The sequence below is a fragment of the Lingula anatina genome, chromosome 6, assembly GCF_051362555.1.
Source record: "Lingula anatina isolate TDL-2025a chromosome 6, LinAna3.0, whole genome shotgun sequence".
Taxonomy (NCBI): Eukaryota; Metazoa; Brachiopoda; class Lingulata; order Lingulida; family Lingulidae; genus Lingula; species Lingula anatina.
Window position 1 is genome coordinate 20,519,868 of NC_141772.1, and position 25,826 is coordinate 20,545,693.

The following is a 25,826-nucleotide window of genomic DNA, read 5'->3' on the forward strand; positions in this document are numbered from 1 at the left end:
AGATTTATCTTCACAAGTGCCATTAACATTGTACTTCCTTGTGCACTGATTTCCTAAAAGAAATGAAACATCAGCCCAGAATGCCGAACCAATATTTTCTTTTCGATAAATCCGATTATCAAGCCCTACGCTGTCCATCGTTTTTCTTCTGGAAAATTGCTAAACATAAATGTATGCAGGTCCACATGAGGAAATACCCCAAAAGTTAATTCAGTTTAAAGTTAAAAGTGAATGATTCGAGCGACTTTTCTTCTTTTGCTTTTTTTCTCTTTTTCTTTTCAATATTTCATATTACATTTTAGAAAAATGTTTATCGATATTTCCAACCCAGTCCCACCGCGAAAAACAAAACATTTTTCGGTGAATATTACATAATGATGTATTATGTACCGTATCAGCTTGATCGATTTATCTCTTCTTTCCCGTATTTACTTTGTACGAAGGGTTATTAGGGGGAGATGTGTCCACAGAAGTACGCGTATAATTCCATATCTTATCTAAAATGCCCACAGCGGAGATAGCACTGCATTGTAGAACCTCTTCCCGTCCAAAAATTTTGTCAAAGCTGCCTGCTGATTTGTGTCCACTAGGAATTTTTTCCTCAGGCACATGATCAGTGGCGTTAATTCTTCTGTTTTTTTTTTTTTACTATGCAGATCAACTTTTACAATTTTTCAGTGATTGAATTTTTAAGGACAACAAATATTACATTTGGCGAGACATTTAGGTCCAGCTGTGGTTGCATGTATTTAAAGGAAGTTCATTCAATATAGTGTGAAAATGGGTTCTTTGTGCTTACCTAGGGAGGGGGGGGGCTGTTAGTTTAATAATTAATATCAGATCTTTTTTTTCTATATTTAACGAGGAACAGTGGCTGTTTTTATCAATCTTTCTATTTGTGCGCGTGTGTTTGGATGTGTTTGTGTCCGCATAATGAAACTTGGGACCACTATACATAATGCATAATGTGTCCAAAAGTGAAATAAACAGATAAAATTAAGAAAATCAAATAGACAATATCATGTCATAAGCAAGGCGTGTCCGTAAAACCCCTACTTGAGATAAAGAATAACATAACCCCCTACCCATTAATTTCCGGTGACTAAAATATCCAGACTTCCTTATTGTGAGTTTTTCCTTGCTACCCTGGGTCTTATAAATGGCGTGGCCAAAAATCTCAGACATTAACTGTCCTGCCAAGTAGAGAGCCGTCCAAGATATAGCATCTTATTCATTGCTACTGATCCCATAAATTGTTGAACGTGTACAGCAGATTTACCAAAGGTAAAAGCAAAATCAGATTATCCTCCGCCGAAATCAAAGCCTGTTCAAATGGGAATCAAAGTGAGTATCTGTTCGAACACATTTATTCACATTTTCAATCAGTCACACGTTTAAATATGTTTATCCTACAATATACTTCTTCAACGTGAAGATTTTTTCTATGCAAATAGGTATACAATGAGCAATCGATTTTTATTGAGCAAACAAAATGAAATTTTCTAGAAATTTCAGCATTTTTCCTTATTACCGAGGTATATTTTATCCAAAAGCGTTGAGATAATTAACTGCGATCTATAACATTTTTGAGTATTTAATTTCTAATTTTACCGCTCACCAGTTAAATGTACCAGTCACTAATGATTTTTTTTCTTTCGTTATTATAAGGTTAACTCAAAAACTAGAAACTAAGAACTCATAAATGGTTTTGCACGTCTTATTTTGTGAACCTTTTTTTTGTTTGTTTGTTTGTTTGTTTGTTTGATATGGCATACCCATGGCGATTAATGGGAATTGCTTTAAAATGACCAAGGAATTCGACATTGATTTTTGCAAAATAAAGGTCTACCGCTCACTGTTTGCCTTTAAGTCGGACAATCTTGGCATCTAGCACCTTCAAGGAAATACTTCTGTAAAAGTGTAATTTTTGAAAAAGTAACCCTTTCTTGGAAACGAAATTTCATTGTCTGAAGAAATGTTTCTCTGATGTGTGAAATAATGTGTAAAAGAGATATTACTACTATTTTAGTTACTCTCTTTTCGTGGACTTCTGCATGTACATACTAAATTGAATTAGTGTTGGTATGACAAATTTCTGCCTTACGTTCTTTTGTAAAACTGACTCTAACAGCATATTGTTTTGGTTTTGGTTTATCAAGTTAAAGAGGAAGGCTAATTAATATATGAATATTTTTGCGATATGTAAATGGATATTCTCAACTCTAGTTTTTGATCACTTGAACAGGCGCTATACTTTGTAATCTTGTAGAACACAACACATCTCTGGGGTCAACAAACAAATGGCAGAGATTAGATTTTGCCGCGAGTATTTCTGATTAGTTTATCTCGGAAAAAAAACAAGAATTTACAAAAATTATTTTCCTCTTGGCCGCACTGATTATTGTGGAATAAAAGAAAGTACTTTTAAAATCTAATTTTCTCAGGAACTGTACCTCTTTGCCGCACTAGTTATTGCGGTTGTCATAGCAACACCAGTGTCGATGCACCAGTACAGGGAAGTGCAGGGTTGGTGGATACCAGTGAATCCCGAGCGCCATCTGGCGAACACCACCGTGACCAGCTGCCCGTGGTTCATGATCTATAACGAAACAATGAACAGGTATGATCTTAGGTACTCACTGTCACTGTCGCTCTCACTCTCTCTCTCTCTCTCTCTCTCTCTCTCCATTTGCATTTGTGCGCACTTGTGTCGGATGTTTGCAGTATATTGGGAGAGGGGAGAAGGCATATGTGTGTGTTCTAGTATACCTCTCCTGACGTTATTATTTCCCTACGGGTTTTACCTTATAGAAATGAAACACTTTTGTGATGAAACGCAGTACAGAGGATAAAAGTTATTGTTACTCTAAATTGTGGTACCGTTGGTAATCACTGTCATATAAAACCGTAGTGCTTAATACAAGGAGCCGGTTTCACAAAAGAAAATATACCAAATGCCGTGCTTTACTTTTGCACTCAAATTATAGTCTACTTCAAATCTGGTATGTCTAGTGATGTAATATTTCGTTTCATGTTTAAATGAACATTTCTTTATTAAACTAGAAAAGCACTCCGAGAGCGCAGACCTCCGCCAAGGCAGCAATTTTTTTATTATTATTGATTATTGATTGATTATCGATCCGGATCACCACCAAAAACTAATCATCTGTTCCTTGGCCCTCTTCTGACACTTCCTGAAAATTTCATCAAAATCGGTCTATAATTTTTTGAGTTATGTTGATGACAGACAGACAAAAAAAAAAACAGGGGTAAAAACATAACCTCCTTGGCGGAGGTAAATATTATTTATCTATGTTGTCGGTCTATGAAAGTCTGTCTAAAGTTCCTATGGCCGCATTCACAACACTCTGCACTATTATTCAGCACCAACAAAAGTGATACCTGGCACTAACATTCATCCGCTCTGGAAGTGCTGGTTAATCTGTGGGTTTGGTGGTTACTGTGGGTGTTGGTGCTAAAAGATCTGCGTGTAGTGTTAGTAAAAGCTTACTCCGTTCATAAGACCTAACTCTATTCTGTTCAATTGCAGACGTCCACAGCGACTGTGGTCGGCACTATGTCTGACCGACCGCGCCCTTTACGGCAACGGTAGATGCGAGTTTGTAAAGTATAAAGTATTGGTGGAAAACGAATGGGTCACCGTTAACGCGGGCTGCACGTGCGTTCCAGATTTACAACCCGTTCAAAAGTAACTGATCCGAGTTTTGGAGCAAGTGCCAAAACTTCATGAGTTTCAGAAGACCAACATGAAAAAGAATACTGGCATGGCAAATGCGTTTCTCTGGAATGGCGAGGATGAAGAAAGACGTTTACCGAATTTGAACTTCGATGTATTGTCGTCTGCTGTTTATTTTACTTACATCTGTTGAATACCTTACACTTATTTCGGTTTGATAAATCAAACGTAGGCCCTATATACCTGCAATGTTTTTATATCGTCTACTATACATGTATTGTTATAGCTTTACGTCTTTTTGGGCGACTTTATAGGCTTACAATTTTACCATTATTATTTAAAAGAGTCTTTCATATTTCCAATATATCAAGGAATACTGATGTTAGTTTTGTAATCAATAAATTCCTAGGAAAATGTATATGATTACGCATTTATTAATTCCTTCTAGTTCAATTTTCAGTTAAAAAGAAGTGGCGTGTATCTTTTTTATCCAATTAAGGTATGAGTGAAATACCATATATTTAACATAATTAATAATACGTCAGTTTTAATGATATGATAAAAAACAGAAAATTGTCAGAATTCAAACATTTTCCCAAACTTTTAAAATCCTTTCTTTATGAAATAAACAAGCCGGCTAAAAGGCCCTGGCCAGTACGGGCTAAATTTGTAGGCCTACGGTTGCGTTTGGCTTCTCTACCGCAATGTAACTACTACCATTCCATTCCACAAATCTTAGCAGTTGGGGTATCTGTGTAGACTATTCTCAGCGGCTGTCAAGGCGACTCCAAAGCTCCAATTTCCTTTGGACAGTAAAAACTTAAGTTTTGTTAGAACAATGGTTTTGGCAGATATAGGAATTTCAAGAAAAAGATAAAATTTGTAAGTGGAAATCTTGTTTGTGGTTACATCAATGATGAAAATATAGGCCTACATGTACATCTGGATAAACTATATAGGCCTAATTATTCATTTTTTAAAACCACGCTACACAAACGTCTCAGTGTTGTTTACAGTAGTACTACATATCAAACCTAAAACCTAATAAAGCCTATTAATCAAAAACTATAATAAAGATAATAAACGTCAAAAAGGACATGGAAGCGTTCAGATAAACCCATCATACTAACTATCAAAATAATAAATAAATAATATAAGAAACAATAGAACTACACCAAACAAGGCCAAGGCATTTTTTTTATATCTTTCGCTTTAATTCATATATGATAAAAAACTGCCCTAAAACAAAATACAAAATAAAATAGACCTACAATTTTATAAATGAACAACGTCACGAGGCAAAGCGTAGGATTCAAGATTTTATGCAAAACAAAGCACTTTCCTGACGGCTTATTTATTGTGAAAAACATCCTGTAGATAAACCATCAGAAGATCACACTGTCACGTGCCATGTCAAAATTGGCACGTCTTCCAAAATAGGTGCGTCTTGTGATTAACCAAAATATTTTGGCAGGACACTTAATTACAGTCTAGTAGCCTACAAAATGTTTCTGTAGGACACTTGCACCCGAGGATCAAGCGGAGCGAGGACGGCAAGGATCGCTTCGAACAGACGGGTAACACAGTTTTGCTCGACGTATTTCTCATTTCATTAAACCAACTCAAATTTAACATCACAGAGCACCTTTAGACCGAAAGGTACAAAAAAAAAAAATACATCTGTAATTTCTAAGACGCACAACAACACAGGCACTGTGACGTCACGCAGTAATTAGGTCACCACCATGGCTGGCCGGCAGGCTGGCGAAGAAGCTCCGCGATATGTCCCAGATATACCATATCCAATTCGACTAAAACTCTGTAGAGCACTCGACGCCGATAAAGGATGGGAAGATCTAGGTATGTTCTTATTCTTTTGGGTGTAAATTTTGATTTGGGGAGGTATAACATGCATTTCCTTACGTGTTCGTGGAACTCTATCAGTTCTTCTGTATTAGTCTTATAGAAGTGAAGCAGGAAGTTCTTAGCGTAGCAAAGTGTATGTTAACACTTTCCTACATATTTTGCTAACCGCGTATGTAATGTGCTGATGTCGCTCGTATGGTACTAGTCTTTTCATGAATTTTATTTTAAAAACAAGTTGATTTCAAGCCTAATATCTGAGAGTGGAATTGTCCTACTTGGATGGAAACATTAGAAGCAGATGGATTTAATCAAGAATATTCTGGTGTTTATTTTCTCGACAAAGGAAGTTCTTTTTTTTTAACTTCCTGGTATTAAGGGACATGTGAGCAGCTTATTGCCTGTCTTGTAATCATCATAAGTAATAATGTGTATTGAATACCACTCAACCCAAGTGTAGTCACATAACATCTGCTTAATAATCACACCCCCTCATACCAATAATTAAAGGCATATAACCCCCCCCCCCGACAAAAAAAAAAAAAAAAAAAAAAAAAAAAAATTTTTAAAGTCATCCTGTCTTTCTTAAACAGGACATAATGCAATATTCCTTACATTTTTATAATCAAAGTATTTTGATATGTTGGTTGTTATAAGTTTCAGTCATCATATGGTTAATTATTAAAATTTGTTCGCAAATCTTCATATTCTTTATCATTTTTGTGAAGAGCATTGGGCCATTATGGAATGTGCTGTATAAGAATTACTTAATCTTTAATGTTATTATTACCTACTGGCAATTAACTACTGAGAGAAGTCAAATCTCTCAGTTGTTGATATCTAAATCAGGGAACATCTCGTAACATATAAATGCATCTATTTTAAAACTGTCTCATAATTTTCATATGTGTTACATATAACACACTAATTAACAGATGTGTACAGTACAAATGTGAACATTTTCATTAGAATATTTCAGAATGAAATTGTGTGTTGATATCTGGTTTGTTTGCTTGTGTGGCTTCCCATTAAACCTTGCCATTCATATCTCTGGTTGCCCCTGACTTCACAGGAATGTATGTCACTCTCTATTCTAACAAGAAGTGGATTCTCAGCACAAGACTGTGATTAGTATCCCTCAGTCTTTCAGACAAAACCATATTGCTGTACAGTAAGCTTCCCATGTTTTTCACATTTTTTTTCATTTGTAAGGCTCTCAGTCTTGGGTGTGATCAACATTGATTTGCAGCACCTTTTTCAGATCAAATTAATAATGCCCATCATGTTTTTACTGATAATTAATGGCAGTCATTGTCCTCTTAAGGGTCTTTCTCACTTCATATCTTACTTTCTAATGTCTTTCAGTATTCAAAGAACTCATTTTGTCACAAAGTACAATTTTGGTCGCAGTCACAACCAAACCGACTTACCCTTAAATGTTAAATTGATATTTCCATATGCTGTTTTCACAATTTAAACAAGTTAGGAAGGGAAAAAGGATACAGTGTGCCTTTAAATTTTAAGCCATATGCTTCCTTTGGAGAAAGATAGATCTTTCCTCATTGGGAATGCATTCTAAGGGTGCATTCCCAGAGATTTAGATCGATCCAGAGATTTAGATTTAGATTGACCTAACTCCCTGGGGGTTCACGCTAAATTGCAGTCAGCCGAGCCTGCACCATAGTTAATTACCCCCTTACAACTTTTAGTAGGCGGGACAGATGCTTAAGCCAGCTAAGCTGACAGTAGTCTAGTGAAACTCCCCACAGGGATAGAGCGATCTAAAATCTATGGGAATGGGGTCTAAGGTGCTATATTAATTACTAGTAGCTATCCGGTTGTTTGCTGCTGTCAGGTGGACTATTTTCCCTGTATATTATTCCTGATCTGAAACCAGCCATATATCTGATTGTTTTTGAACTTTTCAATACATTCAAAAGAACAGGTACTTCCTTCTGCCTTCTAATGGAAAATCACTGTATAATAGCTAGTATGTGGGAAGTAAAACTATTGGTCTGTTAAATTCACATTAACATTAAGTGCAGGCTAAGCCAGGATTGCTTTCTTTTATTTATGTATACTGTATATCAAAAGAATTTTTGTGCACTTGATTACAATCAGTTTTTTTCTGTTGTTGTCGTTGATTATTATCTATGAAATATGTTGTTTAGGTGTGCATGTGTGTATTTGATAGAGAGAGAGAGTTGAGAGTTGTTACATGTTTCCATATATATATATATATACTAATTTTTATCAAACCAAAATATTTTCAGCATTTGATAAAATTAGGCCTTTCTCACGGTTTGCGTGTTTGAACATGGGAGCTATTTTTTTACGTTCCTGTTGGTAACAGTGGTGTACCCTATTTTTGTTGCTTATAAATAAACATTAGATTAAGGTCAAGGTTTGTGCAAGTTGTCAACATATTCAACGTCCCTGGATGTTGCCTGTGGAGATATTATCACAACTGAATTATTGTAAAATTAATGGGTCGGATGTGTCATTTGGCTTCAAAGGAAATGGTCAGACAGTGGTCTCTCTGTAACCTAGCCAGATGTCTCCGACCACACTCATAAATTATAATTTAATCATAAGTCATCTCCTACCTGTAATTAAGTTCATTGTTTATTGTCCTTTGTTCAGATAGGCTATATAACTTGCATGTATTCTCTGAGAGAAGAAGACTGGACGTGGCCACACCAGACAGCTGAACAAGCTGACTGGAGGTCCCAGCTCTCAACCAGGAATAAACCGGACTTTGTGGAAATATATTCTAAGTCTTGCTTATTTATTCTTGGACCATGTCGCGGTGGATCTGATCCCCAATCCCGCCGTGATAACTGTTGGAGAACCTTAGGCATTTTAACTTCCCCAGTACCTCTCGCAACGAAGATGGAAAGACTTGGGAGACAAAATATCTTACCAGCAGATATTTTTAATATTCTACTGGAAGTTGACCAAGTACCATCTATGTACAATGTGAGTAAGGTGAATGAAGAACTGTCTATTACTTTAAAGTAGAAAACCATTCCACAGATACCAAAATGAGGACCAGCGAGGTGAACACCCTATCAACAATGAAAGTAGAGAAGAAACATTTTGGAGAACCGGACTTTGTGGAAATATATTCTAAGTCTTGCTTATTTATTCTTGGACCATGTCGCGGTGGATCTGATCCCCAATCCCGCCGTGATAATATATGCAGAATCTGAATAAACATAAAGTTAAAGACAAGTGCTATTTTTGCCAGTTGCCAGTTTTGTTTACTTTCCTTGGCAGCATAGGCTGTTAAGTGTAAAAAGTCACTGTCTCTGACGGGACGTCTCTGACGGGACACTTTTGGGCACTATTGAAAAATCTTAGAAAAGAGGTTTAAAAAGCCACATTTTTGTATCCAATGAATCTTACTTGATGGTTATTGCAAAATAGCATTTCTGTACATTAGAAAAATCACCAGATGCAATATGTTTAGAACATTAATTAATTATCATGACACAGCGATAAGGCACAGTATAATTTTCGTGTAATCCACTGTCCATTACTGCTATTTCTCAATATCAATCAACATTGTCCATGATAGTTCACATAATAATTCCTGTTTTTTAATTAGTCTTAGAACACATATCTTTTCTGCACTTTAGAGATTTTTTCAACCAGTCACCTTAACAGGTGATGGAAACAAGTTAAGTCCACGAGTGTCTATGCTAGGCATTGGAAGGACTTCCTTTGCATCTTTTATGGGAATCCATGCTTTGTCTTCTGTGGCAGGGTACAAAAAGTTTCTTTTGCCAGAACCTTCAGTACGTAAGAAACTGACTTTCACTTTGCCGTCTTTAGTGTCATGGATGACCTGACCTAAGAATTGTTTTACTCCTTTCCTGGCAGCAAACTCCGCAATGACAAAATCTCCCTGGTGAGACTGAGCTGTGCCTTGACCAACATTGTCATAGTGCGGATGTGCAGGCAAATCTAAGTCCACAGTCATATGAATAAGTTTAGCATATTAAGAGGGTTGCTGGTACAAAGAATTGGTTGACACAAGAACATGTCCACGGGTCTGGGGCTGGGGCTGAAGCTGTTGGAAGTGTTGAATTCCTGGAACAGATGGACAGTTTTCCCAGCGACTGCTGATGGGCGCGGTAGCTGCTACAATATCTGCTGCAGACTGGTGCATTATGTTGACATTGGGGCATAATTCTTTGCCAGCCAAATAGAATTGATAAGGTGTGTCTACAACCATTTTTCTCTGGAGCACTGCTCTCCAAACCTGATGTTTCATTTCCCCTACGATCCCATCCACTGGTCCTTTGCCATGGGCAGTGGTATAAAAAGTACCACTGCGCTCCATACCAAAATCTCCCTCATGATAGTACCATGTTTAGACAGTAAAAACCAACTTTTGAATTGACTGGGGGCTCGGGCTCCGTCTGACCAGTAATGGACTTTGCTGAATGAATGCTGGTGTTGGAGGTCTTCAAGAATGGCCTTATTACAAGTGAAGACGGGCTGTTTGTTATGATGCAGTTCATCAGATACCATAAAATATGGTTGGAGCTGGAGGTCTCCTTCAGACTCTCTTCTAAATCATGCACATGCAGTGAACAGAATGACCTGCTCACAGTTCTAGTGCTCTGACATGATCTCTGACGGCACATGTCAACACCTAATCACTGACAGTCAACCTAGCTAATAATCAGCAATGGTTAATGAATTACCCAGTAATGATCAGTTGCAAAAGAAAAATAAGAAATGTAACACACCAGAACATTTGAAAATGATTCAATTGAAGATGTAAAACCTCGTGTTTCACATCTGTCAGAAAATGTCCCGTCAGAGACAGAAAATGTCCCGTCAGAGACAATGATAAAATGTGGCAATAAATTCACTGTAAATTGTTTTAATTTTGTAATTTTTAGCTATAATCATTACTTATCATTATTGAAAAGAGGATTTTAAGTTTCATTTATACAACCTACCAGATGTGGAAAATATGAAAACTTTTCGAAGTCAAATGTCTCTGACGGGACACACCACTCCTAGTGCTAAATAATTTTTTACTCAAAATAAGTGATAGGTGGCAGTTTTCTATGTTAAACTATTACTTCTGATTAGTTTAACATATTTGGGTGATAAAAACTTGAAAAAACAACCTAATATCTGACTCAGGCCAATATGACCATGTGTCCCGTCAGAGACAATTTTTTTTTTTCCTTTATGTTTCCCAGTGGCTCACAGAAAAAGTACTGGGAGTATATCAATGAAACTTACATTATCTGAAAATTTGATTTGTTTTCTACAAAAATGTAACAATTTTAAATTTCAATGAAACAAAAAAAAATTTGACACCCATGGCACCGTTACCGTGTTTTGACCCTAAAAGAAATAAATTGTTCTGAAAAAAAATGTAAACTGTTATGTGAACAAAGTAATCTTTTGGCTAAAAGATTTGATTTGACTGAAACTCCATTGTACATTATTTGGTTTAAAGGAAACATCTATTTGAATTACTTCATTTTATGTAAAATGGTCATGGAAGCTGACACAGCCACTAAATGATACTTAGACCCTGTTCCCATGCCTACATCGATCATAGCAGGATAGACCCATCTCCGAGGGGTTTCTTGCTAAATTGCATTCAGCTTAAGTGGCTTAGATGTCTTCTTTTAGGAAGATGAATTACCGGTAAAAGGAAATAGATATGGCCCTATGGGGGAGGAGGAGGGGGGGGGGGGTCCTGATTTCTACTCTTTATATTTCCACTTCAGTCAAGTCACCTAGAGTGAAAGAGGCATATTTATTTTATTTTATTGTTTTATTTTAGGGATATCAGTTTCTTTTTCAAATAAGCTCTCTGCAGGGAAAAGTCAAACAGTGATTTGTGAATAGGAGAAAATTGCTTTTTATGTAGGAAAATTCAATTTGGCATGAAAATCCTGTATAGGATAGATTTCTTTAATCGTTTCAAATTACCAAAACATTCTGTCTTTCAGCTGGGGATCTCCAATATGCACTGACAGATATACTGCTATTCAATAACGCCTACATGCGTCCAGGCGGGAGCCCGACCAACGAACTGCTGACAAGCTGGGGACATCGAAATCCTTCCATTATAACCCTATTTAAACTGCTGGCAAACCATAGACGTTGTAGAGAGATGCAACTGCTGAAAGATTTAGGTAAGACAATGTCAAGACTAACATCAATCTTCATAGAAAAGATTTTTTTGTGTAAAAAGTATTACATAGTAAAAGAACTTGATAAAATGAATATATGAGTGTTAAGAGAGTCACATATTGAATGAATAAAAACAGAACAGATTTGACATTTTTCCAACTCAAAATTGTCCATAATCAATGAAATTTTCTTTCTACTTCTACTTGCTATGATCGAAAATAGAAACTGAAACAAAGAAAATGAAATTGACAGACGCTTTATCAGCGCACAGTTTTGATGAAATGCGACTGATAACTAGTCAGAGAAATGCCACTTTCTCTTCCTCCCTCAGGTCCATATCCATAGCTGATATTAACATCATATTCTTGTAAGACATCAGAGCAACAGCCTGGAAAAAACAAACAAATGGCAGATATTACCCAAGTTATTAAGTACTGGCAGATAGACTAGCGAGGCATGTGAAATGTGCATTTAGGAGTCTTTTAACTGATAAGAGCAGTTGTATGGCCCATTTACTGCTTTCTGCTGTGAAATATATGGGTTATTTTAGCTTTGAGCTATGTGATATGATGTTGTCATTAACAACTGTGAAGGCATTGTCTGATTAGAATTGCGGAATATACTTGATACAATGGTTCATATAGATGTTAGGGAAAAAAACCCTAAAAGACAAAATTTGGATTGTCAGAGCAGTTTCATTATTAAAGGGGCTGCTAAGTAAAATCCAGTCATATATAACTCTTCGCTTAATATTTCACATTCTGGCAAAATACCCCAAATTTGATGATTGTCCCAGAAGACACAACTATCCCAATTTTTTTTTTTTTTTTTTTTTTGTACACAAGTCCCATATTATGAGTGTGCCTCATCTTGTATCAACATCTAAGCATTCATTCATTTCCAATAAATGTGCAAAATGTTCAAATCTTGTTTGATGTTTATGACTTTAATTTGGTGTACAATAGAAGTGGTGTTGATCCACCTCAACCCCTGAATATACTTGTAATTATGTTCTTATCATCCTAAAAGAATGCAACCATTCTCTAGTGATGCACAGCTTATGACATTTTATTCTATCTCCATGTATTTCAAGATCAAGGAATTACTAAACTTAAGGGAAATTCCAGTTTTTTTTTTTTTTTTTTTTTTTTTGTTGTTGTTGTCCTAAACCCGGAAGTAGGTGTTATATTTTATTTAGTCTAACCCAAATTCAAATGCAAAAAATCAATAAGGAGTTGTTGATATTTTTCAACTACAAAAAAAAAAAAAAAAAAAAAAAAAAAAACCAAAGCATTGACCTAGATGTGGATTTCAGAGGGGATTCCCCTTAAAATAAGCAATGCCCATTGGCTGAAATGCTGGCCCATAGCTGATAAGGAAGTAACTTTCACTACTACACCGAACCCTTAGGAGTAATCAGAATGGACAAAGCAAGCACTAGACTTAGATTCCCACAAGGTACGATTTCCTGATTTTATCACAACTTATGTTCTATTAATGAGTCCAGAAGAGAACTCTGTCTTGTATATTGTTTCAGTTGTTGAAATTCTACATTTCCTTGTTATGTTGAGGTGTGATTTGTCATTGTTATTTGAGGCATGGACTTATGTAAACTTCTTGACCAGTGTACTGTACGAGTTGATAAAAAATTATGTCACTGGCCAGAGCAATATTTTACCTGATATATACTAGCTATTTTAGTAACTCAAAATAGTAATGTAATCAATTTGAAGGTGAATGATTTTCAGAAATGTTTTTATGAATATATCAGTTTGAATTGTTGTCATAGGAAGTGCAGGAAGAACTAATATAACAAATCAAATTTAGTTGAAATTGTTTTAACAATAAGAATCAAAATTCTTAATCAAAACATTGATATGGTGATTGTTTAGATTTATTAAGTTAGTATGCATGGCCTTGAAATACTAACCTGTGTCAATAAGAGTAATGAGTCGTTTGCATGTTAAAACAAATGTACTTGCTGGGGATACTGTACATTACCTGAAGGTACTACCTCTTTAATGAATCAGGAAGTAGAGGGGAATTTACTACTTTGAGAAAACTTCGATAGGGTATATTAATTTTCCTCGCTTCTGTGTTTGTCCTTAAAGCATTAATACTAAACATATCATTAAAAGAAAATATGCTTAATGTATTCGCTTTGGCTATATGAAAAATAAAGAATAAAATCCATGCATTTCAGAATATAAATTTCACACCATTTGTTCTAGACAAAAGATAATTGGAGTTACTAGATGATGAGCTATTTGGAGTCTGCTTTGTTTTCATGTGCTAGAGAGAGAATTTTTAAGTCTGGGTTGAAGACTTTTATTGTCTCAACGAGCGTAAATCTTAAGTTAACAGTACCAGTTCCACAGGTGTGTTTTTAGAGGTTCTACTAAGCAGTTACCATGTACAGAGGACTTCACAAGTCCTTTCACAAGTCCTCCTGTGTGGACAGAAGTTAATGTCAGACACTGGCGTCACATGGCGTTTGTTCATGGGGAGTGTGAATGGGTGGGGGTAAAACCAGGGGTGGACCCAGAGATATTTTCTGACATCCTTTCAAATTATATTTGTAGATCCATCCTCCAATTTTGACTGCCTTCCAATAGAAAAAATTAGATAATTGTCAATGTAAACTCAAAAATCTGACAGTTTTCTGGAAGACTCGGAAGACAGCCTCTATCTGCCCCTGCAGAACTCTCTAAAATATTACTACTTGATAGCAGGACAAATGAGTCGTCAGTCTCTAAAAACATATCAGTACAGCTGTAATGTTGAGATATAATGCTTAATATGAAAAAGTGATGTGTTCATGGACAGAGTAAGTTAAGAAAGCTTTACTCAATAACCATTGTTATGGGCTTGTCTGTATCTCTTGATCAGCTGTCTTAGTGGCCGATGACATGAATGAACCCACTAAACTTAAAGTAATTACCATGCCAAGGTAATGTTTCTCCTGAGACTTAATAATTTAATTACAGCTCTGTGAGGGATTAGGGATGTCGAAGGTGCACTGTCTCAGTTGACAGGGATGGTTTCCCTTTAATTTAATTTAATTTTGGTCAGTTTCACTTTTAAATAAATCCATATTGGTCCAGTTCAGTTAAGTAGTAAGTGTTATTCTGAGACATTAGCCATGTCTTTTGTATTATAAAACAGACACAGTGTTTCATGAAATTGGACTACTACATGCCCTGAATTATCTTGTGTGAAATTAAACTGAAATTTTGGTTTATACTTTTTGGGCTAAAATTTTTCTTATTTATTTGTTTTGTTGTTTATTTTTTCTTTTTTAAAATAGTCCCAGGTATTTTATTCTAGGAAACTGCTGCTGAAATCTTGAAACACACAGGCTGTTTTTATGTCATTCATCCTATTGTTAAACCAGTAATTGGTTACTATGCAAGCATTATGCCGTATGTTGCTAATATGAAGAAACTGATGTGGAACAAGCATCCTATAATCCAAATTGAAACATAAAATGAAGTGGTCAATAAACTAAGTAGTATGTGTATAATCTGTGTATATATGTGAGAGAGTGAGAGATAAGTTATTGTCGTCATACTAATGCTATAAAATTTGATCAATTATTTAATGCAACAACCCAACAGCTTCTGAAACTTGCAAAATTGATTCAAATTATCATGGAGAGAGTCTCCTCTCCAGGTTAAAATTGTGAAACCTCTCTAAACTGTAACCAGTTTATGAGAATACACCATTGTCATGGTCATGCAAGAAAGAATTTATAAGACAAGATCTGTTTGACAGTAGTATGTCTTTTATGATTCTACTCTCACACCTTTAGCCAATTAGGAGAAAGGCATTTATTAAATGTAGACATTAATGACCTAATAACATGTCACTGTTATTGGCATTTTCCATTTCCTTATCACATTGGATCCTTGTAATTTATGGGTGAGTAGCTAGGTGCTGTTCTCACTATGCATTCTGATTTCCCAGATTTGTATAGTATGAAAAGGGTATTGTCTCATTTTAGCACCTGCAATTATATTGAGATTGGTTTCCTTTGCAGTAACTTTTTTGATATCAATTATTTACCAACACAAGGCCCGACTCAGCAGTTATCAAATTACATATTTTATTATTTTCCTTCCTCAGTGCCAGAAGAGTACCACCGCCTAATGGACGAAGACTTCAGTGGAAATTTGTTTGAGAGGAGCGACAGCAGTCTGAGCAGATGTTCCAATAAAAGTTTTGATGAAAGTAATTGATTAAAATGTGTAATGTTTGGAATACACATTGTCTGAAACAATGTCTTATGACACTTCTGTTCGTGTTTCTTTAAACTTCCTTTTAACAAAAGTCCAAGCCTTTAGAAACTTTCCAACTTTCAGTAAATTTGCTATAAGGTATTTTACCATAAAATTGAGCTCTGTTGCAGATTTACAGTAAATTTGCAGCAAAAGCATAATTAGAAGTGTTTGATCATATGCACAATTTAGTTCAGTCGATTTAAAATAGAAATGGTAGTATTTATTTTGAGTTAGAAATTTCAAAATAATATTTTTATACAAAGTATTATAAAATTAGTAAAATTTATACAATTCTTAAATAGGTATTTTTCCTATGGTTGTTTTAGTAATAATTTTATTAACTGTATTACAATAAACTGAAGAAAAAACATCATCTGATCTTTTACAGACCTTCCTTTGCCACCACAGAATGTGGAGAATGATGAAACCTTGGATTACACCTACCATAATGTAGGCCAGCCAGCGTCAGCTCAGTCACTACAAAATGGCTACCACAAAGACAACCGAGACCAGAACATGAACGAAGACAAGCTGAAAGATATTTCTTACGAAAATGAAAAATCCATCAAAGACATGCTGTCTCCTCTCTTCAGTGAGGCGCAGCCATCCTATCCTTGTCACCCAAATAAGAATCCACACCAGATGAGAAAAATGCACCCGCAGTCGCAAGAAAACGAGGAGTTAGACTACGAGAATGCACTGCCAGTGATGAAGAACAGGGTTCTCCCTCACGAGCCTCAGGAGTCGGAGTGTGACTTCACTGAACCCTCCACGGGTTATACACAGAGGCAGTCACCCCAGTCCATTCAGTCTGTGGGCAGTGAGGGTTCGTCTCTGTCCTGCCCAGAAGAAGGTACGACAGCACATGTTTTTGTTAATTTTATTATTATTATTATTATTATTATTATTATTATTATTATTATTATTATTATTATTATTATTGATGATTTTTAACTATTTAATTTCCACACCAAAAAATAAATGAATAAATAAATAAAACCTTTTCAGAAATAATTTGAGTTGATTTAATCCCTCAGGAAGAAGGTATGGTGGCACATCTTTTAGTTATTATTATTATTATTATTATTATTATTATTATTATTATTATTAAGAAAATGATATTTATTTACAAAAATACATGAACACAATATCCAAGTCTTCAACATGACTCCCGTTCTCATCCCAAACAATAAAATTTTCAAAAATCTGATTTTGTGAATTGTTATTGTGTTAAAAAGAGTTCAGAAAAATGTCACATTTGGTATGAAATGTACCAGTATAGTAGAAAATAAGAGGAAATAATTTGTGTACGTTAGATGGTAAGAGCTCTGAATGTTTGTCAGTAATATTTATCAGAAAATCAAGCTAATCACAGTTTTCACGTGATTGTCGCATAGATATTTTTTACTCTTTTGATAAGTGTAATGTTTAATTTCTTTTCTTTTTCAAGCCAAGAAGTATGATAAACTGACCCAGTTTGCATACTCAGTGACCCCACATTTCTCCTACAAAGAGATAGTGGGGGCCACAGATGGGTTTGCAGACCACAACCTCCAAGGAAAAGGAACATTTGGAGAAGTTTACAAAGGCACTCTGAGGAAGACGGCATTTGCAATCAAAAGATTATTACAGGTACGAATATAATAGCATGCAGGAGGGGTATTGTTCTGTCATCTGGAAGCTAATTCATAAGGAGTCTTTGACTTAAGCTCAAAAAGATAGATGACTATGTGAAATTGACTAAGTTAGTAGTATTGGTCTAAGAGCATTTTACAGAAGACTTGCCATGATTAATATAATAAGTTAGGTATCCAGATGGGATATTTTCACTACATAGAAAAAAAAGATCATTGTCATGACAATGACAATTTGCCCCATGAGGCTCAGTTATAAATTACTGAAAAAGAAAAGATATTTCAGTGATGTCAGCTCTTCTCATTTAATTCCAGCAAAGACAGTTTGAAGGTGAGCAAGCACGCCAGAGACACCATCATATGGAGATTAAGTCTTTGCTCATGTGAGTTTATCCTTTTTGCCTTATTTTTGGCAATTATTACCATGAAAACTGACATAAATTTGACTGCATAATTCATTGTAATTAGATTTATCAATTATCTCAAATAAGTCTTGCGAAATGGATTTTTTTTTTTTTTTTTTTTTGGTATTAGCTAAACTTAAACACCTTGCATAATCCAATTTTCGTATACTTAGAACATATTTTCTGGTTCGAAAAGTTTCTGAGTTATAGGAAGTCTACCGTTCTTTATAATAAATATTGGTACAGACAAGTGCTGATTAATAATTTTACTGAAATTGCCAAACTAACTCTTCCATACATGCCCAGTTCTTCAAAGAACTACAGTGCACCTATCTTGCATCGTGCTGACCAGAATTTGTTTACATTTCCACCTAGGTATCGCCATGACAACATAGTCCAGCTGATTGGCTACTCTCTGGATGGACCAGAAGTGTGCCTCATCTATCAGTTTATGGTCAATGGCTCCCTGGAAGATAGGCTGGCCTGTAAGGTGAGTTTGTAGGAAAAACTCTTGTCTTTGACCTCACAATCACCTTTGCCATTAATTCAAAATAATAGCTTGATGACTTTATGATGAAACATTGTTTTTTTCACTTTTTTCGTGGATAAAAAATTTATTTCAGACTTGAATTCCTTTTCAGGATGGTACTAAGCCCCTTTCCTGGCACCAGAGATGTTCCATACTGAAAGGAGCAGCACGGGGCCTCCAATACCTACACACTGCCCTGGATAAGCCCCTCATTCATGGGGATGTGAAGAGGTGAGGCACTGAACAGATTTTTGTAAAATATTTATTTATTTATTTATTTACCATTTTTGGGGGGGAGAAAAGGGGGCCCATAACTTGTTTCTCTTTTATCTCCCGTGTTTTTGACATGTTCAGAATTGAATCCAACCTGATGAAACTGAATAAGTATTCAAGATAAAAGATTATTATTTTAGGCTCAGATGTATTTGAATGATGAAATAAAAGATGCAAAATGTTATGAAGATTCTGTAAGCTAATTTAATAGGTCAATTGATTATTTTCTTATCTCAGTGCAAACATACTGCTGGACAAACACTACGAGGCCCGTATTGGGGACTTTGGAATTGCTCAAGAGGCTCAGAAGGGGAGTGAGGGGAAATACACTCACATTACACAGCAAGATGCTGGCATATTTGGCTCTCTGGCATATGCACCCCCTGAATTCCTTCGTAACTATCAGTTGTCTGTGAAGGGAGATACATATGGCTTCGGAGTGGTACGTTTGTGATCTGTTGAATTGTTTTCTTTTATTAAATCGTCACCGAAAGTCGTGATGGTGTTGTTTATTGAGATTATATATTAGTTTTTAGAGATAATTTCAGTTAGAAATTTGAGAACTATTGTTGAAAGTACACTTGCAGCTAAGACTTAAGTTTGCATTTTCACATCTTTGAAAACTGTACTACAGCTTTGTGATTTCTATATCGAGTTCATTTTTTTTTTTGTTTTTTTGGCAATTTTTTAGGTTATTTTTGAGGCGTGTTCTGGAAAACCACCATTTGAGGAAAAAGAACACAAAGGGAGACGAATGACAAAATATTTGGTAGGAATCATAAAAATCATAAAAAGTCTGGGTTTTTCAATTAGAAAATGTTGAAAAAAAAATGAAATTACATCATAGCAAAAATGATTTTATTAAAGTGTATATTTAAATTTTGTTTAGTAGAAAAAACAAATAGGTCCTTTAAATGATGTTACAGGATTTTTTTGCCTCTGGTATCAGATTTTAAAAAATCTGCTTTGTCATTTCTGACAAATCTTTCTCGTATTTTTCAGAAAGATCACATGGGAGAAGTTTTGGACATGGTGAATGATGACAAAGAGTTGCTGAAAGAAAAAGACCACAAAGCTGCTAATTGGCCAGATGACATATTTGTTGAGCTCATGAAGCTGGGTCATTACTGCATTATGCCCAAGAAGAAAGAGAGGCCTGAAATGTCAGAGGTGTGGATTTTTAGTTATAAAGTTAAAGTAAACGATGGCCATAGACAGTCAGGTGCAATGTCTGTTCAGAGGGATCTATAGTCCAGGGATCTTTTAATTTGGTCTAAATTTTTAGACCTAAGTTTTAGTCAACTTTAGTTAGGTAGTTCCATTGTCGGATAACTTCATTGAAATTGGGAGATTCAGACCTTGTTTGGAAATGAATAAAATATGTATCCCTCCATTCTTCCTCCTATCTCAAAACATTTAATATAAAAGAATAAACCAAATAAAAAAGATAACAGAATAGAAAAGAACAGATCAGCTTATTGTCACAGAATAATTTTTAAAACGTGCAAGCGTGTACGAGTTTTTACTTTTGAAAGTTGAAGGGGAGGGATGAAAAAAAAAACTTCAACCACTCCCCCCTTCATACAGTCAAACTGTGCCCTAGGGACTACCAATGATGAGACACATTTAATGTAAATGTGTACAGTTTGTTAGTATTACCAGTAACTCAGTTATGACTGATGCCGTGTCTTAATGCTTGTAAGAAGTACATCAAGTTAATAAATTAATGTTGTTTTCTTTGAAATCTCTAGGTTCTGAAAAGTTTAGAAGATGTAGAGCTGAATGTTCAAAAAGAGAAATACTTCCAACACAGAAGGTCTTCAAAGGGTAAATAATTTCCAATGTTTTATTCAAGATATTTATTTAAATGAAGAATTGAGACTTGCAACAAAATATTTCTCAGTCATTGCTTGTACATGTATGATGCAGTCAACAGATTCTTATGTGTTTAAAAGTCAGATTTTTTATGTCAAAGTTTTTAAATAGAAATGATTTACATAATGGTGTATTGGAAGCCATGGTGAACCCTTACTTTACTTTGAAGCTGAATTGTAAAATTTGAAAATCCTTCTTTTTCAGAGGATGAAAAACCGGCTCCTTCTCACATGTCATATGAGGACACTTCAAGGTCTTTCCAAATGGACCATCATAGTTACGTGAGCCCAGAGAAAAAGCTTCAGGAAGTTCCAGACTATGTAAATGAGAGCAGCATTACAAAGGATGCAGATGACCCAAATTTTTTCTACAGTGACCCAAAGAAATTGGCCGAAATAGAAAAGTTTGATCAGGGCAATATTTCACACTCTGCAGATGATGAACGTTTTTTGGCCTATGATAAAAAGAAAATTGGAGAAGACACTGTAGGTGGCAGCACAGGAGGTGGTCCACGCAGCATGAGCCCTCTTGAATTACAAAAACAGTATGATGTTGCAAAGGAAAAAGAGACCCAGTCTGGAAATTTTGTTACAGCTGAAAAACGGCCTGGTCTTTTGAGAACTTATAGTCCATTACAACTCCAAATGAGTTATGATGCTATGAAGCAACATGGAGGTGCTAAGTCACTTGACGGACACCTGCAGGAGAAAGTTGAAAAGAAGGCCACGGAAAATTCTGTCCCCACTTCACTGCCTGCACAGCCTCTCAAAGATGGACGAAAGTTGGAAGTTGAACATTATGAGAATATCCCTGTACACCATGACTATGAAAACATCCCAAATTTTAGTGAAATTCAGTTCATCCAGCAGGGGGCATCACAGTCACCCCAACCAAGACAGTCCACAGCCAATTGCACTCCTGCTGAAACAACTAACAGATCAGAAATGGCAGTTGAGGAAGTTATGCCACGTAAGAAAAAACTACCCAAGGCATTTCAGCAGTATTATGACGAGGTTGCTGAATTGCAGAAGGAAGTCGAAAATAAAGATGCCAATGTGTTCTTTGCTGGTCTTGAGCAAAGTCAAAATTTTCGGTCACAGGCTGTGGGGGATAATCCAGAATATTACAACGAGGTTTGCCTCCAGATGGCACTGCAAGAGCACCAAGAAAGCCAAAGTCAAATAGGTGACATTCAACAATTTGAAACACGAGACACTGCTGTTGTGCAAAAAGAGGACAACCAGCAGAGAGACACTGATTTTGCAGAGCAGAAAAGTGAGATTTTGGCCACAGATTCTACCATGGCTGAAGCCCAGAGCACGGAGCATATTCAAGAGCATGTAATCAAAAGTGGGGACAAAACTGCCATTTCACAGCATCATCATTACACCAGCTGCATCACAGAGTATGTTGCAGATGAGGGTTATGTGCAAAATCCTGCTTTGGGCTCATCGCATTTTCAAAATCCAGAATTGGGCCTGGAGTGCACTAAGCCAAGGTTGGGCTCGCCAGCAGATATTGTGGAAAATTTGAGACAGAGAAAAGAAGCACTCATGCAGTCGGTGCAGAAAGACTTGCCATCAGTTACTGAAGACATGGCGCACATGTCTGTCAAAACCAACACAACCAACACACCTTAAAAAAAATATTTTTATGGGACTTAATTTCTCTACATTTTGATGTGAGAGCAGCATTTAGAGGCAGATCTTGGATTTTGGAAAACTGTGTGTGTGTGTGTGGTGAGGGGGGAGTAGAAAAGGGGATGCCTACAAAGCTTAGCTGAAGGGAAGGATGCCCCTGCAGTGTCCCCCCTCCCCCAGTCCACCATTGAGTACAAAGGTGCTTCTTTACTAATGAAAGGAACTGAGATACTTAGTACTATATTGGTGCTTTTGCTTTGTACAGCTATTTAATGAAGAATCTTATTAACAGGTTATTACCTTAACCGTTTGTTTGTTTGTGTGTGTGTGTGTGTGTGTGTGTGTGTGTGTGTGTGTTGTTGAATGTATTGTTTATTTTTCTTAGAAAGATGTCTGTAATATTTTGATATCACTGTAATGTTGAAAATTAATAAATTGATAATAATGTGATATCATTTTAATGTAAGATGATTTTCTTGAGCAATAAGTGAAGATCATTGACATGATGTAGTTCAAGCAATAAAACTTCATAACCAGATTTATTCATTCTTTAGTAATTGAAACATATAGCCATGATCATAGTAAAAGGCATTACCTTTTAAGTTAATAAGTTAAATATATTGGAACTGTTTTAATCATAACTGTTACTCTGAATTGATGTTTTATATATGATTCCTGATAATTGAATGATATAATTGTTAAGGAGTAGATGTGGGGGAATTTGATTGAATACTTAGGATTTATGAAAATTTAGACAAAAATTGTCAGTTGTCATAATTTAGTTGTTGACAACTAACATTCTGATGTGTCACAAGTGCTTGTTAGTCTGAAAATAATCCTATCCAACAAATCTTAGATGACTTAAAAAAAAACCTTGGATCCTCTTTCAGAACTTTAGTCTGAAAGTTGGTATTAGCTATTATGCCAAAAATTTATACTTGTTCAGTTCAGGATAATTTGGTAATAGTCAAATGTTATTATAATTACATTGTACTATTGGTCTTATTAAACATGAAACATTTTCCTTGTGATAAGACAGGTTCAGCATGTCATTCAAGTGAATTACTACTGATTATTAGTATAGGGCAAAGAAGACCTACATTTTGATCAAAAAGTTTAAACTAACTTACTTTTCAAAGTACATTTACAAATTAAACTGATCTTTATCCATTTTGCCAAAGGACCATCTACAACTAAGCTGTGCATCACAAATGTATTGGCTGGTAATTTTGTCTCCACAAAATTGCAATTTTCCTCTAGTCAGTAGATGTTCTACGCAGTTGTAGTTAACTATTATAGTATTATAGAATGATTAAGTTACTAGAAGTAGGCCTAAATAACTCTTAATGTCAAATAGATTTGGAGCTTCTTTTTGTGAGTGCCAACATAAATGTTAAACTTTGATTTCAAGGAAATTTTGTTAGAAGGAACTTGTCATTGGGTAAATTAACAGTTCAGACTTTACAGTTAAATAACTCGCTTGTTAAAACATGCATGCATTGTTTGGATTTGTCAGAGATTGTGCTTTACTATAAAGGAGCTCCAGAAATCAAAAAATCAAAACCTGTCACTCTCTCTTTAGTTCCTCAAGCAATGTTAGAAAGAATCAGGTTGTCAATCCTTTTTTTATTCGACAATAAAACTGACAAGGAGAGTCGGGATTTGATAACATTTTGCTCTTTATTTTAATTGTGCTGAATAGTTCTTTCCTATTTTTTATTTCCCCCCACTGAAAGAGGAGTTGGGGGGTATATTAATATTTTTGCTAATGGTCATCAACTTACTAATTGCACAAATCAAACGGGGTTTCTATAGATTTCGGAGAAGCTCGGTCAGGAATAATTATAGCAGGTTAGGTGCACATTATGCAGATTATTCCCGTCTCGATCACAGATGAAGTAACAGTGCCAACAGCCAGGTTTTTTTTCCTACTATCTCGGTTTATATCCATCATAACTGGTTTTCAAAATGAACATCAGTTTTTTCAGATGATTCGAAAATAACCTTTACTCAAAAGAAAGTTGAAGTTCTATTCCTCTCTCTCTCTCTCTCTCTCTCTCTCTCTCTCATTTTCTCGAAATAAAAATGGATAAAATGATATTTAAAGTATGGCCTTGTTTGCTTCAGGTCTTCAACCTGCTTTGGGATGTAACATTGTACAAAACTAAGTAAACATTACTTTTCTAACGAGTAAAATGTTATCATCTGCTAAAGGGATATCTGTTCATATCAGATTCATATTTCACAATAAATGCATTGTAAACAACTCACAGAAATATTTTCCACCAAAACAGAGGTTAACGCAGTTAATCTGGAATCTATGCTTGCCATGACTTCCATAGATGGCTTTATATCTGTAATATATCAAAGACCAAATACCAAAGACCAAATCTTTCAGATAAAAAGACCATGGACTAACTTTGAATGTCGGACTTGATTCGTTTACAGTTGTTATGCATGGGAAAATGGTCGTGTACCCCAAGAAAATCCCTTTTGTATTTTTAGATCAAATTATAATTTTATATCTTGATGAACGAACGCTTTGTGATTGTAAAGGCCATTTCTTTCTATTTGGGTTCATTGTGCCAAAACTAACTGAAGTGATTTATAGCACCAAAACACCGGTCAAGCCTGAATAGCGCCTCGATGGACCTTTTCTTTTTTGTCTCTTTATATAACTTGGCATTACTTTTCATCTGCCAAGTTTTACGTGCTGTAACACAAAGTTTATTATTAACTTGTTGATGCTTAATTAAAATCGTTCCGTCACAGATTGATTTTTTTTTAATGTTTTTACCGAGAAAGAACCCTCCTCTGAGAAATACTGGATCCGCCGCAATATATAATATACCCCTTAACTAACATCAAAAAGTGTTGGGTTCTTGCACCTACAGTGAAATTTTCTTAAGATTGTTACTTTTGGGGCACTAATCCGACTCACTGAAGTCTTGACATCGGCAAGAGTTATTCCCGGAGAGAAAGTTACGTAACACCGCAACATCGTTTTTAAAACCAAAAATTAATTATTACTGAACTTCGTCCGGTTTTATGGAAGAAATCGGCATAACAGTAATTACAAAACCGTAAATCAAATATAGAGTATAAATTTTATTCAACTGTAATGTACAATTTTGAACAGTTACATTCAATTTCAAAAGGACTTCAGTAATCATTAATGAATCATATAAACGCAATGGATTAAAAAATGGTAGTGTTACTGAAAGTTTATATTTTCCTTTCCCGTCTTTATCATCTAACAACGAAACGCAGATAGTCCAGTAATGCTGGTTTTATGGTCGAAAGTTGGTACCCGATGCTCTCGAGCCGTGGGGAAAAACCCGTCTAAACCCTTCTTGGGGAATGCCGGGAAAGTGCCCACGCCCGGATATTTTCTTTAAATCAATTTTTCTAATGGCGCCTTACAGTTCAAGAATATCGTCCCGTTTTAGACAGCATA

At 35.6% G+C, this 25,826-nt stretch overlaps 1 protein-coding gene across 2 annotated transcripts; it reads left to right on the forward strand.

The window, feature by feature from the left end:
• Window positions 1-5,231: 5,231 nt before the first annotated feature.
• On the forward strand, window positions 5,232-24,063 carry LOC106181436 (uncharacterized). Of its 2 annotated transcripts, XM_087015363.1 has the most exons (13): window positions 5,232-5,557; window positions 11,551-11,736; window positions 15,860-15,964; window positions 16,403-16,867; window positions 17,465-17,646; window positions 17,964-18,031; window positions 18,428-18,542; window positions 18,694-18,812; window positions 19,092-19,296; window positions 19,546-19,623; window positions 19,857-20,024; window positions 20,606-20,681; window positions 20,934-24,063. In XM_087015363.1, the coding sequence occupies exons 1-13, from the start codon at window positions 5,443-5,445 to the stop codon at window positions 22,367-22,369; spliced, it is 3,318 nt and encodes a 1,105-aa protein (XP_086871489.1). In that variant the 5' UTR covers window positions 5,232-5,442; the 3' UTR covers window positions 22,370-24,063. The 2 variants fall into 2 exon arrangements, with proteins under 2 accessions (XP_086871489.1, XP_086871490.1); XM_087015364.1 differs by lacking the exons at window positions 5,232-5,557; window positions 11,551-11,736 and adding an exon at window positions 13,041-13,192.
• Window positions 24,064-25,826: the final 1,763 nt, after the last annotated feature.

What these genes read in the sequence shown, in the direction of transcription:
- LOC106181436 (XM_087015363.1), top strand. Translation starts at nt 5,443, where the DNA reads ATGGCTGGCCGGCAGGCTGGCGAAGAAGCTCCGCGATATGTCCCAGAT. An exon ending in GACGAATGACAAAATATTTG is followed by an intron (nt 19,624 to 19,856) that starts GTAGGAATCATA and finishes CGTATTTTTCAG; the next exon opens with AAAGATCACATGGGAGAAGT. An exon ending in ACACAGAAGGTCTTCAAAGG is followed by an intron (nt 20,682 to 20,933) that starts GTAAATAATTTC and finishes CTTCTTTTTCAG; the next exon opens with AGGATGAAAAACCGGCTCCT.